The sequence below is a fragment of the Physella acuta genome, unplaced genomic scaffold (assembly GCF_028476545.2).
Source record: "Physella acuta isolate Inbredline_101_S28 unplaced genomic scaffold, ASM2847654v3 ptg000164l, whole genome shotgun sequence".
Lineage (NCBI taxonomy): Eukaryota > Metazoa > Mollusca > Gastropoda > Physidae > Physella > Physella acuta.
Window position 1 is genome coordinate 366764 of NW_026731683.1, and position 15951 is coordinate 382714.

The 15951-nt window shown below is 39.2% G+C and overlaps 1 protein-coding gene across 1 annotated transcript; it reads right to left on the reverse strand.

Annotated features, from left to right (window-relative positions):
• Nucleotides 1-237: 237 nt before the first annotated feature.
• On the reverse strand, nt 238-14182 carry LOC131935905 (uncharacterized). The gene is made up of 9 exons (XM_059292648.1): nt 13882-14182; nt 10501-10718; nt 9760-9982; nt 9047-9178; nt 7733-8003; nt 3526-3769; nt 1904-2117; nt 1178-1351; nt 238-429 (listed from the first exon to the last, which is right to left on the reverse strand). Exons 1-9 carry the CDS (start codon nt 14176-14178, stop codon nt 238-240), a joined length of 1965 nt encoding a protein of 654 aa, XP_059148631.1. The 5' UTR covers nt 14179-14182.
• Nucleotides 14183-15951: the final 1769 nt, after the last annotated feature.

A 15951-nucleotide genomic window follows, 5' to 3' on the forward strand; every position in this document is an offset into this window, starting at 1 on the left:
TAATTAGTGGACGCATTAATGCAGAGATTAGTCATGTTGTTGTCAAAGTGATAATCCGCCCCACCCCCATATGTTCCAGCCCTCGATAGAACCTCACCTTTTAATATACAGCTCATCTAACACGGGGGGGGGGGGTAACTAAAAGACTTGAAGCATGGGGGAAATCTATTTTGGAAGACTTTGTAACCTTTGTATAGCTAGTGTAGTAGGTCTAGGAGCTAGAGCTACCAGTTGAGGTTAAATGATTCTGGAACTTCCTGTTTTTCTTACCTGAAATTTCCGAGAGTCATAGGCGATGAAAAAGGGTGGGTTTTGTACTGACAGACCCCAGGCCAGCCTGACGGTCATTTTTGTGAACTCGTCCAGCCCCACACAAGTCCTCAGGCCGGGGTAGTCGTACAGTGTGGCATGTATGTTCTGCGAGACTTCCTGGCCAGATAAAAAATGTGACATTATTTACTCGTACTAGACGGGTTTGTTGTGAGCAAGAGTTCGCGACAACTAGATCTAACTCTGATCATGGGCTACGTTTGTAGGATGACCATCTAGCTCAGTTAGGTACCTGACTATAGACTTTAGTCGATAACTAAAGACAGCAAGACGCAATGCTGACCACTAAGTTTAGATCAGATAAGCAGATGAACTCTACTTCATGTACCCCGTGAAAAATCTCTTTTAAAAAGGGTGGCTCATTATTTACAAGAAAGTAGGACATTCCTTGTTTTAAAATAGATGAAATAATGACAACAATAATGTTTCATTAATGAACATCGGGTGTGTACCTAAATAAACTTCGATACCAAAGTAGGCTGTCTGGTATCTGGGCGGTCATTAACAAAGGGAGGTAACGTAAATTATCTCGTCATTAACCCGTAGTTAACCGTGAGTGTCATATTCTGTAGTTCTATCAATTGTTTATGATGATCTATAGTTTCTGACGTAGCTAGTCATACAAAGGGCAAGCACTCGTAGCAACACAAATAACTAAGCGGAAATACTCCTCCAGCTGACGTCATGTGGTCCCTGGTTCACCACTCATAAAATCGGACAGAAAAATGGTTATTTATAGAATTTATAGTATTCGTACTTAGAAAAACACCGGCCCGAAATATCTCTCCACTTAAGTACTATGTAAACTTCCATGTAAGTGCTGACACTCTTGTAGATTTATACTTACATGTATGATTGGGGCCATCTCGAAGCGTTCGATAGATCGAATTAAATAGTTATTGATGTGCTGTTCCATTTCTGAAGAGACGTTGTCGGCAGGGCCCGCGGTAGGTAGGCATAAAAGATGGCGTAGTTTTAGTTTTAGTTGGTGGAGGGTCTGTTGTACACAGCGAAATGACAGCTGGAATGTAGGGATGACATGTTTATGACATGGAAAAAAATGACATCGGGAATGATGAAATTTAAGGGGATGACATGGTATATTGGAAGAATGGAATGACATATGGACTGATGAAATTATATATGTTTGGATGGTAATTCATTTGTCAGCGTGAAGTAAGCGCATCATAAGCTTTGTATGTTTAACAGATGGTGATCGGAAAAAAGCGCAACGGAAAACTGCGAAAAAAAATGTGCGCATATATAGATATTAACAAAGAATGACAACATGTACGTTTTAACATAATAAAATACTTCACCACAAAATATGACAAAATTAAACTGTATTGCTATAATTAGCTTGTTATTAAATAAATTAAATATATAAATATTTGCGCAGTTTTTCGTTGCGTAGTATGCGCATTTCTCTGGAGAATCGTTAAAAATTAGTAACAATATCATGAAGGTATTAAAACCCTGACTTAGCAATATCATGAAAGTTTTGAACCCTGGCTTGACAATATCATATAGTATTGAAACCATGACGTATTTTAGCTACATGTCAAATACTTACCACAACAACTGAGAATAATATTTTCATCTTAAGAATGTCAAGACCGCGCAATTCCGGAAGTTCATCTAGGGCGTCTAGGGTGTCCACCCTCCCCTCCCTGTAGAGGTCATCGTAGGCCCTGATGAGGCTGGTGGGCCGGTGGGACCCCATGTTGACGTTCTCAAACACGTGACTCGGCTTGGTCGTGAACTGGTTGTGAACCTGTTCGGCTAGCCTAGAAAATGATAAAGTTTCATCAGGACCTGTTCGGCTAGTCTAGAAAATGATAAAGTTTCATCAGGACCTGTTCAGCTAGTCTAGAAAATGATAAAGTTTCATCAGGACCTGTTCAGCTAGTCTAGAAAATATAAAAGTTTTATCAGAACCTGTTCGGCTAGCCTAGAAAATGTCAAAGTTTCATCAGGACCTGTTCGGCTAGTCTAGAAAATGATAAAGTTTCATCAGGACCTGTTCGGCTAGTCTAGAAAATGTAAAAGTTTCACCAGGACCTGTTCGGCTAGTTTAGAAAACAGAAAAGTTTCATCAGGATCTGCGTGGCTAGTTTAGAAAATAGAAAAGTTTCATCAGGACCTGCGTGGTTAGTTTAGAAAATAGAAAAGTTTCATCAGGAACTGTTCAGCTAGTCTAGAAAATAGAAAAGTTTCATCAGGATCTGCGTGGCTAGTTTAGAAAATAGAAAAGTTTCATCAGGACCTGCGTGGCTAGTTTAGAAAATAGAAAAGTTTTATCAGGAACTGTTCAGCTAGTCTAGAAAATAGAAAAGTTTCATCAGGACCTGTTCAGCTAGTCAAGAAAATAGAAAAGTTTCATCAGAACCTGCGTGGCTAGTCTAGAAAATAGAAAAGTTTCATCAGAACCTGTTCAGCTAGTCTAGAGAATAGAAAAGTTTCATCAGGACCCGCTCTGCTAGTCTAGAAAATAGAAAAGTTTTATCAGAACCTGTTCGGCTAGTCTAGAAAATAGAAAAGTTTCATCAGAACCTGTTCGGCTAGTCTAGAAAATAGAAATATTTCATCAGGACGTGCTCGGCTATTTACAAAGAAAGGATTTTCAAAATCAGAACTAATTACAGCGACTTATCTTTGCTGGGGAGAAGTTGTAGGCCTACTCATTAGCAACATAATAAAATCGGTTACATTGTATTAAATATGCTAGTGAACGATGAGTCACTGATGACTGCACTCAGGGTATAAAATATACACAAGTGGAGTCACGTAAGGTGACTGGAGACACTACTGGACACTACTGAGTGTCTTTATATTGTCTAATAGCTACACTGTCTAATGGGACAAGCAGTACAGCGACAGGCTGCTAACCCAAAAGTCTCGAGTTCGAATCCGGGTTCAGTAGAGCGTCCACCCAGCTCTAATGGGTACCTTACTTACGTTAGGGAAAGTAAAGACGGCTGGGCATAGTGCTGACCACATTATCCCTTCATATGCCTAGGTCACAGAAACAGGTGGACTCTAAAATTCAATTGCCCCATTGACCGTCAGGTTCGAAAAGGGATCTTTACTTTTACACTGTCTATTTAGATGTAACATAAACAGACAATACGAAATGCGTGACAAAGTAGTCCTGCTGGGAGAGGGCAAAGGTCAAGGACGGTCATCCATCTTTACCTCTGCCTCAGCTGTTTCTCCTGCTCCTCTAGCTGAGCGATCTTCTGACGAGAGGCTGCTAACTCTTCCTTTAGGAACCGTACTTCCTCTTCTAAATTCGCGCCACCTTCTGGACTTGCAGTGCTGCCATTTGTAAATGTATTGGGCCCCTCAGTGTTGGTTTCCATCCTGCCCGGTGGGTGATTATTGGAGGACTTACGGTGGTTCGCGTGGCGCTGTCCCGATGCTCCGAGTCTTTCTATATCTGAGGAATTAAACAAGTAGGATAAAAACTTCAACGCTAGTTTACGGAAAAAATAAACATTTCTTACATAGAGCAAGTTTAAATAAATAAAACTGTGTACGCTATGCTCTGAAATGACTTATAGAAGGATTTCTTTTGTTTTAAAAAATGACTGCACGCTTGTTTACAACTGTTGCGCAGCATGACTGCGCATATTTAAATGAACACTAAGACAAATGGTTTATAAACGGACGATAATTTTTTTCGTATAGATTTCGCCAAACGAGAAATCCTCAAAAGTCTTATTAGTCTCGTTAAAAACATAAAGAAATAAACATGTGAAAGTCGTCTTGAAGTGAGGGTGTAATGGACATCAGCAGCTTAGGATTAACGGGGAGTTAGGTTTAGGACAAGCCTGGTAGGACTTGAGAATTGTGACTTACAGTTTATGTCAAATTAGTATCAATCTTTACAGAAAATACGCAACGGAACATTCTTCCTTTTAACCACGTTTTTTTTACTTAATGTAATTCATAGTTGAATCCTCCCCCTCCCCCCTACCCACCCCGTCACAGATAAAACTAGATAGGCAAAGATCCGCAAGACAACGTCAGATGCTTAAAACAAAACTTAATCTTGCATAGACGCTTTAAGTGCATCTACGCAAAACTCAATATTCACTTCCTTATTTATATTTTTGAGTTAACATAGCTTTACAAAAAATGCATACATTTGCGTCACGCGTCAGTAAGTAGATGTGGAGTCACAGCGAGTCATTTGTCTTGCTGTTTTGGAATGTAAAGAATTTTTTTAACACCAAAAAACTCGAAGGGTGTTCACTCGACACCACAAAAAGTCATACAGTGTGACCTACTTCTTGTGTTGACATCTTTCATCTTCTTCAGGTCGCCACTTTAGAAACGTTTGTGACAGAGTGAATGAAAACAAAACTTAACACATACTGACTAAACGGGGAGGGGGGGGGGGGTGGGGTTCGTATGTTTTGTTGAGCAACGATCATCTTTTGCTTGTTCTCTTACCGTCATTTACAAAAAAAAAAAAAAAAAAAGCGTTTGTATTTTATGTTTTTTTTAGCAAACGCTGACATTAAGAGACAGACGTAGTAGGTTTTTTTTTTTTTGCCTAGAAAAAAAAATTCCATCTTTCCAGTTACACCTGTAACGCCACAGGCTGGAATGTTTACATTCACAAACCTGCCTCTACCCTCCCCGCCCCCTCCTTACCAGGTGAGTTCCAGGCCGAGCTTAGAGTTGCGGAACTTAGTCACAGAGGAATCTGTACATCTGACAAGGATGGGGGAGGGGGAGTTTTTTAATTAGCTGACCTAGAGTTTAGCTCATGCACCAGCTGGTCTTGAAAGTAATAGTACTCGTAGATTAACAACAGCCACATAATCGTTCTGCTGGTATCGTTGTTAACGATACTTCAATTTCAATTTCCACCAAAACTTAAATGACATCCGTCATGAGTTTATTAAAGTATCTTAATGGGTAATTCCCGTTTTAATAATAGATGGGTTCGGTTAATTAATAAGAATTAAGATAATACATATACAAAATTATCAGCATAATATAACTAATTAAATTAACTAATTTATTAGTTAATAAAATTATAAATTTGCAAAGTAATTTAAAATGTTTTAAATAAAATATTAGATTTAAAACGTGATTTTTGTAATTAGTTAAAGAAAAAAAGTTATTTAAAAGGAAGGAAGTAAAAGGTAAGGACGTCAAACGTAGACCCATGTAACAGCGTGCAAGCATGGACTGGGGTGTAATGTAGTTGTCTAATAGAAAAAGTAGTGGCCTTACTTACGTCTGCTCCAAACGATATGACTGGTAGTCGCAGGGACCGGGCCGCCATTTCTTCTCAAATCACGTGACTTGTGAGACGAGTCGTCTGTCCAGTTAATTAGCTGACCACGCCCATCTGGTGTTGGAAAAAAACAACAAACTCTGTAACTAATTAGTGATTGTGAGCGAAAGAGGAGATAAGATCGGACAACGGCTACAGCAGCAGAGCACACGTTTATTTTTGGCAAGGCTCGTCGAGTTACTTCCCTTAGAGAACACACTTAGCTTTACCTAGGAGATTAGTTAGCGTTCGCCAGCAGCGTCGAGCAGGGGAGGTAATATAACCGTGGATTCGTTAGTTTCAGCTTAAAGAAATCTTTCATAAGACGCTTGCCCCTCCGGAGTGCGAACCCCTCCCCCTCCCTCCCGCTGAGGTAAGTAAATATGCGTGTAAATAATGTTTGACACCTTAAGCTTCCTATTCAGTGAAAATTGATATTTATGTTTAGTGAGGTAAACAAACGAGAATTTTTTCCCCAGACCATTAGCGCCAAGGGGGGCAACTGAGTAAAAGCCTAATCAGGATGATGAATGTAGGAGTAGCCTCCCCTTGATATGCAGTAATTATTTGTGTGTGTTTGTATTAAAGGATAACTCTGGAGCATAAAATGTTTATTTAAATAAGATTATTTTCGTTTCGTTGTCTTTAATCCGTAATATTTACCAACTTGGTGACTATCTGTTAATGTTAACCAACTTGGTGACTATCTGTTAATGTTTACCATCCCACTGGGCCGTTTAATTGTTACCTTTCTATCAGCCTTGTCCACCAACTATAAGTTAAACTCACCCTACCTTTTAAACCGAAACCGACGCTGTTGTGACCTCCCCTTTTAAACCTACCTTGTTGTGACCTCCCCTTTTAAACCTACCCTATTGTGACCTCCCTTTTTAAACCTACCCTATTGTGACCTCCCCTTTTAAACCTACCCTATTGTGACCTCCCTTTTTAAACCTACACTATTGTGACCTCCCCTTTTAAACCTAACCTATTGTGACCTCCAATGTGATCTTCAATGTTGTAGCCTCCCCATTGTAATCTCCCCAAATGAAACCTTCCGTAATGTAACCTCCCTGTTGCGATCTCCCCTGTTGCGATCTCCCCTGTTGCGATCTCTCCTTTTAAACCGCCCCTATTGTAACCTCCCCTTTTTAAACCTCCCCTGTTGTAACCTCCCCTTTCAACTTACTTTTAAGCCTCCACTAGGTACCCCCTCCCCAAATGACCTCCCCTTTTAAACCTCCCCTATTGTAACCTCCCCTTTTTAAACCTCCCCCTGTTGTGACCTATCGTTTTAGTATTTTCTTGTTTTTCAACTTAGTCCATCAAATGTCTACTAAAAAATTATGAGTAAAATCTAATAGACTGCACATGTGGTGGATGTCGCTCTAGTGACTGGCAACACAAACATTCAAATCTAAAAGATTGGTGTGCACCAGAGCGTGAAGTTCAGTTCAACTAGAGCCAGGGTGTCAGGTTTTGTTGACATGGTTCTCTTGAAATAATGCATGGTTAGGCTGTGTGATACTTGCTCCAATAGTGCGGCTCAGGTTTTGTATAAACAAATACACATACAGATACACACCCACACCCACAAGTACACCCCCATATTCATATATATATATATATATATATATATATATATATATATATATATATATATATATATATATATATATATATATATATATATATATATATATATATAGGCAAAATGTAAGGTTCCCTTATGAATCAGTACGGTCCATGGACACGCTAACTAGTAGAGTTCTACCTTTTCTGTGTTCTCGTAAAATGAACACTGCCCAACCGCCTTACTTTCCGCAACGTGAGTCAGGTACCCATGAGAGTTGGGTGAACTCAAATACGGTCTACTGACTTGAACCCGGATCCGAACTCAAGACTTTCGGGTTAGCAGTCGTGTGCTCTACAATCAAATCACGCCGTCCATTTATCAATACATGTCATTAGCGTTAAAAAAAATTCTTCCTTTTGTAAAACATTTTTATTAAATAATCTTATGTAACAATTGTTAGATAAAATTGAAATATTTCTCCATTTATTCTATCCTATCATTAAGTCTGCAAACACTACACCAAACCTACTCACCATGATGTCGTGAGAATCCATTTTGTTTTGGAATAATTGGATGAAAGCTGAGGATGTGACTTTGGTCTAGAACTGACTGGACACTTGACCACGACATGTCGTCATCGTCTGCCGTGGTGTCCACGTCATTGTGTCCATCCAGCTCAGACAACATGGCCAACAGGAACCCGTAGCCTCGGGAGAACTGGGATAGCGTTAGGGATAGATAGGATTCGCCTGTTAGGATACCCTCGCTCATCTTTCTTATCTCAGCGTCGTGAAGTAGTAGAATCTGTGGAGTGGAAATGAATTAGATGGTAGTGATCCGATGTGGCTAGTGACGTCATGCGGCTAGTGACGTCTTGCGGTTAGTGACGTCTTGCGGTTCGTGACGTCTTGTGATTAGTGACTTCTTGCGGCTAGTGACGTCTTGTGGCTAGTGACGTCTTGCGGCTAGTGACGTCTTGCATCTAGTGATGTATTACAGGCAGTGACACGTTATGGACTAATGACGTCTTTCGGCTAGTTGTTATGCAGCCAATAATATTAACTTGTATTTTGCCATGATTAATGACCTTTGTTGGGAGCCGTAATAACCGGAGCCGATTGTTGGGATCCTAAATGAAGGGAGCCAATTTGTCGGGGACCGTAATGACACGGAAACCGTTTGTCAAGACCAAAATACGTAAACTTATTTGTCAGGAGTTGTAATGACTATGGCTGTTTTATTGGGAGCCTTATTGACCGAAGCCCATTTTTGGGAGACTACACGAAGGTCCATTTGTCCGCTGGTCCTTTAGACGGGGCCATCATTGCGTCGTAGGACTTAGACCATATCTTCTATATAAACAAAATCCTAGCAGTAACTAGGTGCGACGTTTAAAACTGCACGTAATTCTTTCAACATTTACCACATGACCAGTTTTAATTACGCCCCCCCCCCCCTCCACCCCCACGCACCCTTTTTTGTAACGTCTTTGTCTATAGCACTTTAATTGTCCTTTTTAAAGTCAACATTTTGATCAATGAATTAATTTATTGATCGCGTCGGAGAAAAGAAAGACAAATTAAAGTTAAATTTAGGTTATTGTAATGGCTGATTAATTCATAACAAAACATTCGAGGGCATAAGGACGGTCTACGTTAGAAGTAAGCCAAGAATCAAGGTTCGATAACTCTTTAAATTATGCGGTTGTCTCCCTTGGGGCTTGAAACCCTCGGCCATTTTTTTTCCAAGCTTTAATTGGTATCACTCGTGTTATTTACGTAAGGTTGTCGCATGATGATTTTACACTGGAGATATTTAGACTTTAAAGATTATGTCCCCTGTCTCACCTTGTCATACTCGATCCTCTGCTTGAGGAGATGAATAAATCGGCTCAAATGTTGGTCGCCTTGGGTCGAGTCTACGACATCGAATAAACTTTTGTTGCGGATGACTCGGTTTAGAACGTCCTCCCTGTTAATCTGTACAGAAATGGCACATGTATGAGGAACAAATGTACAAGAAAGTTTATTGCATGAGGAACAAATGTATAAGAAAGTTTAATTGCACGAGGAAACAAAAGTATAACGAGCTGGGAACCTAAGTTCAAGGTTATTATGAACCGACCAGAGACCAATTTGTTATATAAGTTTTATGATAAACTTATGATAAAAGTACTTGTTTAGAATTTGCTAATTTTGGAGCAAATCTAGCCCATTAAATCACTTGTATAAGAAATGTAGGACTATAGTACAGGTTAATCATGTACTAATTTGGAACAAGTTTAGTCTTCTAAATGAATTGGAACAAAAGTACAAACATGTTAAACAAAGACAAAGAAGAATGAAAACAAGTTGACCGGGTCATCTATGAGTATATGTTGATATGCAGATGTCAAAACTAATCCAGGTCTAAAGCCAGTATTTCTTTTGTTTCTATGTTCCCTAGTTTCGACGCATTGATCAAAGAACGGCCCGTTACTATATACATACCCACTACATTTGTTGAAAGGAGGGGAAAGGGGGGGGGGGGGGGAGTGATAGATGTGTTTTGTGTGAACTACCTGCATCATCCGGAAATGGCTGGAATCACTTGGAGCCTGGACACCGGCCACAGCCCCGGATGTAGCGTGTCTGGAGGCGAGGTTAAAGCCCTCGATCTTCTGTAGCACGCACCTGTACTGGATGATGACCTTCTCCAGCTCGACCTTGAGGGCGTCAAAGAGCGACATGAGCTTCCCACCTGAGCTCTCGATCAGCCCGTGTTTGCCCATGTTCCTCACACACCTGAAACAGGTGGAACACAAAAAGATTACTGGGGGTTAAGACTTTTGTAGGATCTGGCTGAAAATTACAATGACCTTCACGTTTCATATTGCTTGATAATTTGTATACCGTTTAAGTTTAATGTAAATTAAAAGGACTCAAGAAAACATTTCCTTAAAAAATTTCCCTTTTTCTAACACACATTCCCTATACTCCCTCCACGTCATACACACAGGACTAATACGTGAAAAAAAAACACATCAGCTGAGATACTCAATTAAAGTTTAAAGTGCGTAACAGTTACACTGATCGTTAAATGGTGACTGTTTAAGATACCTAACTAAGCAATACTTATAGATGTTTATTTGACAATGATAAAAAAGATGCTACAAAAAAAAAAAAAAAAGAAAATGACGGTAGTAAAATTTAATTTGTTTTTATGAAAGACGATCAATAAGTCAGTAAAATATGAAAAGTTAGTGGGTATCCAGTCTAAAGGCGATACAGAACTAAATGAGATGGCAGTGGTGAAAGGTCACCTGTCTATAGCTCGCTTCCTCTGCTGGATAGTTCTCCTCAGGTTCGGGTCTAGCCTGGCGATGATGGCTATGATAGTCCGGCACTGAGGGATGTGGCGTCTGATGTTCTCATGTCGGTCAGTGCTACAGTGTAGGGTGAACAGGGCGATAACTCGCTTGACCAGCTGGTCAGACATCAGCTGACCCGTGGGGAAATCACTCTTGTAGAAGCTGTAAGTCTGAGATAAAAATAGAATTCGGTGATTGTAGACTGTTTATTTTTAGTTGAAGGAAAAAGATCTTTGGTTTTGTGAGGTCGAGTGAAAGAAGGCACGACTACTTCTAGGATGTCTACTTCTGTTCTCATGTGTCAGAATTATGCCCCTGAGAGAGTCCATATATTATGGGCATATGGCTTTAATTAGGTGTGGTAAGGGCAGATTTGTAAAAACGTAATTCCATATAACATCATCCAACACAAACGTTACCTTCATCCAACATCATCCAACACTAACGTTTCTACCATACAACATCATCCTACACAAACATTACCACCATACATTAACATTCAACTTAAACGTTATCTCCATACAACATCTACCGACCTTTATGTAAAGTACCTCCATACAACATCCAACACAAAAGTTACCTCCATACAACATCTACCGACCTTTATGTAAAGTACCTCTATACAACACCTACCGACCTTTATGTAAAGTACCTCCATACAACATCTACCGACCTTTATGTAAAGTACCTCCATACAACACCTACCGACCTTTATGTAAAGTACCTCCATACAACATCTACCGACCTTTATGTAAAGTACCTCCATACAACACCTACCGACCTTTATGTAAAGTACCTCCATACAACATCTACCGACCTTTATGTAAAGTACCTCCATACAACATCTACCGACCTTTATGTAAAGTACCTCTATACAACACCTACCGACCTTTATGTAAAGTACCTCCATACAACATCTACCGACCTTTATGTAAAGTACCTCCATACAACACCTACCGACCTTTATGTAAAGTACCTCCATACAACATCTACCGACCTTTATGTAAAGTACCTCCATACAACATCTACCTACCTTTATGTAAAGTACATCCATACAACACCTACCGACCTTTATGTAAAGTACCTCCATACAACATCTACTGACCTTTATATAAAGTACCTCCATACAACATCTACCGACCTTTATGTAAAGTATCTCCATACAACACCAACTGACCTTTATATAAAGTATCTCCATACAACATCTACCGACCTTTATGTAAAGTACCTCCATACAACATCTACTAACCTTTATGTAAAGTACCTCCATACAACATCTACTAACCTTTATGTAAAGTACCTCCATACAACATCTACTAACCTTTATGTAAAGTACCTCCATACAACATCTACCGACCTTTATGTAAAGTACCTCCATACAACATCTACCTACCTTTATGTAAAGTACCTCCATACAACATCTACCGACCTTTATGTAAAGTATCTCCATACAACACCTACCGACATTTAAAGTACCTCTATACAACATCTACCGACCTTTATGTAAAGTATCTCCATACAACATCTACTGACCTTTATGTAAAGTACCTCCATACAACATCTACTAACCTTTATGTAAAGTACCTCCATACAACATCTACCGACCTTTATGTAAAGTACCTCCATACAACATCTACCTACCTTTATGTAAAGTACCTCCATACAACATCTACTAACCTTTATGTAAAGTACCTCCATACAACATCTACCGACCTTTATGTAAAGTACCTCCATACAACATCTACCGACCTTTATGTAAAGTATCTCCATACAACACCTACCGACATTTAAAGTACCTCTATACAACATCTACCGACCTTTATGTAAAGTATCTCCATACAACACCTACCGACATTTAAAGTACCTCTATACAACATCTACCGACCTTTATGTAAAGTATCTCCATACAACATCTACTGACCTTTATGTAAAGTACCTCCATACAACATCTACCGACCTTTATGTAAAGTACCTCCATACAACATCTACCGACCTTTATGTAAAGTACCTCCATACAACATCTACCAACCTTTATGTAAAGTACCTCCATACAACATCTACTAACCTTTATGTAAAGTACCTCCATACAACATCTACCGACCTTTATGTAAAGTACCTCCATACAACATCTACCGACCTTTATGTAAAGTATCTCCATACAACACCTACCGACATTTAAAGTACCTCTATACAACATCTACCGACCTTTATGTAAAGTATCTCCATACAACATCTACCGACCTTTATGTAAAGTACCTCCATACAACATCTACCAACCTTTATGTAAAGTACCTCCATACAACATCTACTAACCTTTATGTAAAGTACCTCCATACAACATCTACCGACCTTTATGTAAAGTACCTCCATACAACATCTACCGACCTTTATGTAAAGTACCTCCATACAACATCTACCAACCTTTATGTAAAGTACCTCCATACAACATCTACTAACCTTTATGTAAAGTACCTCCATACAACATCTACCGACCTTTATGTAAAGTACCTCCATACAACATCTACCGACCTTTATGTAAAGTATCTCCATACAACACCTACCGACATTTAAAGTACCTCTATACAACATCTACCGACCTTTATGTAAAGTATCTCCATACAACATCTACTGACCTTTATGTAAAGTACCTCCATACAACATCTACCAACCTTTATGTAAAGTACCTCCATACAACATCTACCGACCTTTATGTAAAGTACCTCCATACAACATCTACTGACCTTTATGTAAAGTACCTCCATACAACATCTACCGACCTTTATGTAAAGTACCTCCATACAACACCTACCGACATTTAAAGTACCTCCATACAACATCTACCGACCTTTATGTAAAGTATCTCCATACAACATCTACCGACCTTTATGTAAAGTACCTCCATACAACATCTACTAACCTTTAAAGTACCTCCATACAACATCTACTAACCTTTATGTAAAGTACCTCCATACAACATCTACTAACCTTTAAAGTACCTCCATACAACATCTACTAACCTTTATGTAAAGTACCTCCATACAACATCTACCGACCTTTATGTAAAGTACCTCCATACAACATCTACTAACCTTTATGTAAAGTACCTCCATACAACATCTACCGACCTTTATGTAAAGTACCTCCATACAACATCTACCGACCTTTAAAGTACCTCCATACAACATCTACCGACCTTTATAGTACCTCCATACAACACCTACTGACCTTTATGTAAAGTACCTCCATACAACATCTACTAACCTTTATGTAAAGTACCTCCATACAACATCTACTGACCTTTATGTAAAGTACCTCCATACAACATCTACCGACCTTTATGTAAAGTACCTCCAGGACCGGCAAACTAGCCGGAAGTTCGTCATGCATGCGCTGTACCGGAATGGCCGTCAAGATGGATGCCAATGTCAGCCCCCTCAGACGCTGGATCAGACCGGCACAGTCAACAAATCGCTTCCTGTCGAACAGACTCGCCAACTTCCTGATTGCGAACGGCGGGGTCAGATCTGCTGCCTCAAGGTTCAGCGATTCTTCGGAAAACGATTCGATCCAGTGACCAGTTCTCCAGACATTTTCACTTCCGCCCACCGGCATCTTGGCTGAAATTGGCATTGCCAGAAGTCTGTGGGCGTATGCACGTACTTCAGTGCAATGTATTGACAATGTTTACTAGGCTTGTGAACTGTATTTTAACTATTAGATCCAAATCTGTTTAAAAACTGCAAGTTCACTGGTGATAGTAATAAGCTCATATAAGACACTGTATTATAATATTATACAATAATGAATGTGTTTTTTAAATGGATATAAGCTATAAGATAATCTGTATTGATTAATGCATTCAAAAGCTGAAGTTATAAGAGCACAAATTGTAACCTCCGATGTAAACAGTAGCTGATTTTATAACTGACACAACAGCAATTGTAAAAAAAAAAAAGTAAAAATTCAAATTTAGGACTAGCGATTTTTTGAGAAGATGTAGTAGATTTTATGTGTCCCTATGTAGGACTGGTGTGGAATGCCCAGGCGCCTTTACTTTATCCAGTAGAAGTCTGGTACTCAGACGTCCTTCAGTCTCAAGTCTGAAACAAGATCCGAACTCTAGACTTCGGGCTCGCAGCCTAATGCTCTACCATTCGACTACGCCGTCTACAGCTTCTAATATCACTTGACTTGACTTCTGGTAATTGCTCACAACTATACTGTTGCCAGATGCTCTGGTTTGACGGGTTGTACAATTGACGTCACACAACTAGATAGAAAATATGACTACTTTAAATGATTTACATAAAATTGTGACGAAACTATCTTAGAGTAAATGGGAAAAAAATATTAATTTTCATTTGAATAAGCTCTATGTTGGGAGTGGGGAGGGGGTGTTTTGTGCGGTTATTTTAGGGGGGTGGGGAGGGTGGGTTGGCTTTTTGTGACGCCATGTCATGATTGAAGATGCGAGGTTTAAGGCGGTTAAAAATACATTAATGAGCGGTTCCTCTATCCAATGTGATGATACCAATATTATGATGTAGTCACGCACAAATCCGTAATGATTTACTCACACAATCTAAACACACTAGGAAAATCCCATGCAAGAAATCACACTTGTCACTACCTGTTTTAACTACTCCAGTTTTGAAAAACAAGATAAATGTACGTAACGCACCACCAACTAAACGTTACATCTAACGTAGATTTAGAAGTTTACACGTTTCCGTCCAAATAGACAACACATGGAGTCGTCTGCTGATATGTTCGCTCTACCGTCATGCTGCGCTGACTGTACATGAAATCGTGCAGTCACTGACAGAAACAAACATGGCTGAATGATCCGATTTGAGAAGCAGACGGCTAAAATGTGTTATTGATACAACATATTCCTGTCTTTCTTTTCATCAAGTGCAGCCGAGCGTGAAAACAGGGGGGGGGGGGGGCAACTTAGTATTGAACTAATTTAGGTCGCTGGAGTTTCACAGGGAAGTAACTCAAGATTTATTTTGTTTACACAGGATAACTTTAATTTAAAGCAATTAAAGAGGGAGGTAATATTTTTTTTAAAATCTAAATTTAGAGTTGTCGTACTTAAGTAGAAAAAAAATGTGTTTCTAATTTACTGTGCGGGTCCATCTGTTTAAAAAAAACATAAAATTTACATTAACAAAATAATATTCAAAATTGTTGAGAGTCTAAGATATCTGTGTCTGGTCAATAATTTTAAAATATATATTGTTCTCACAATGTTTCTAGTACTCATAAAAACCAAGTAGGAAAAACAATATTCATTTAGATCTAGTTCTGCGTTTACACCACGACATTGCGACGATAAGGGAATAAGGGAAATTGAGATGGGAATGGATATATATGTATGCAAATATAGGGATATATATA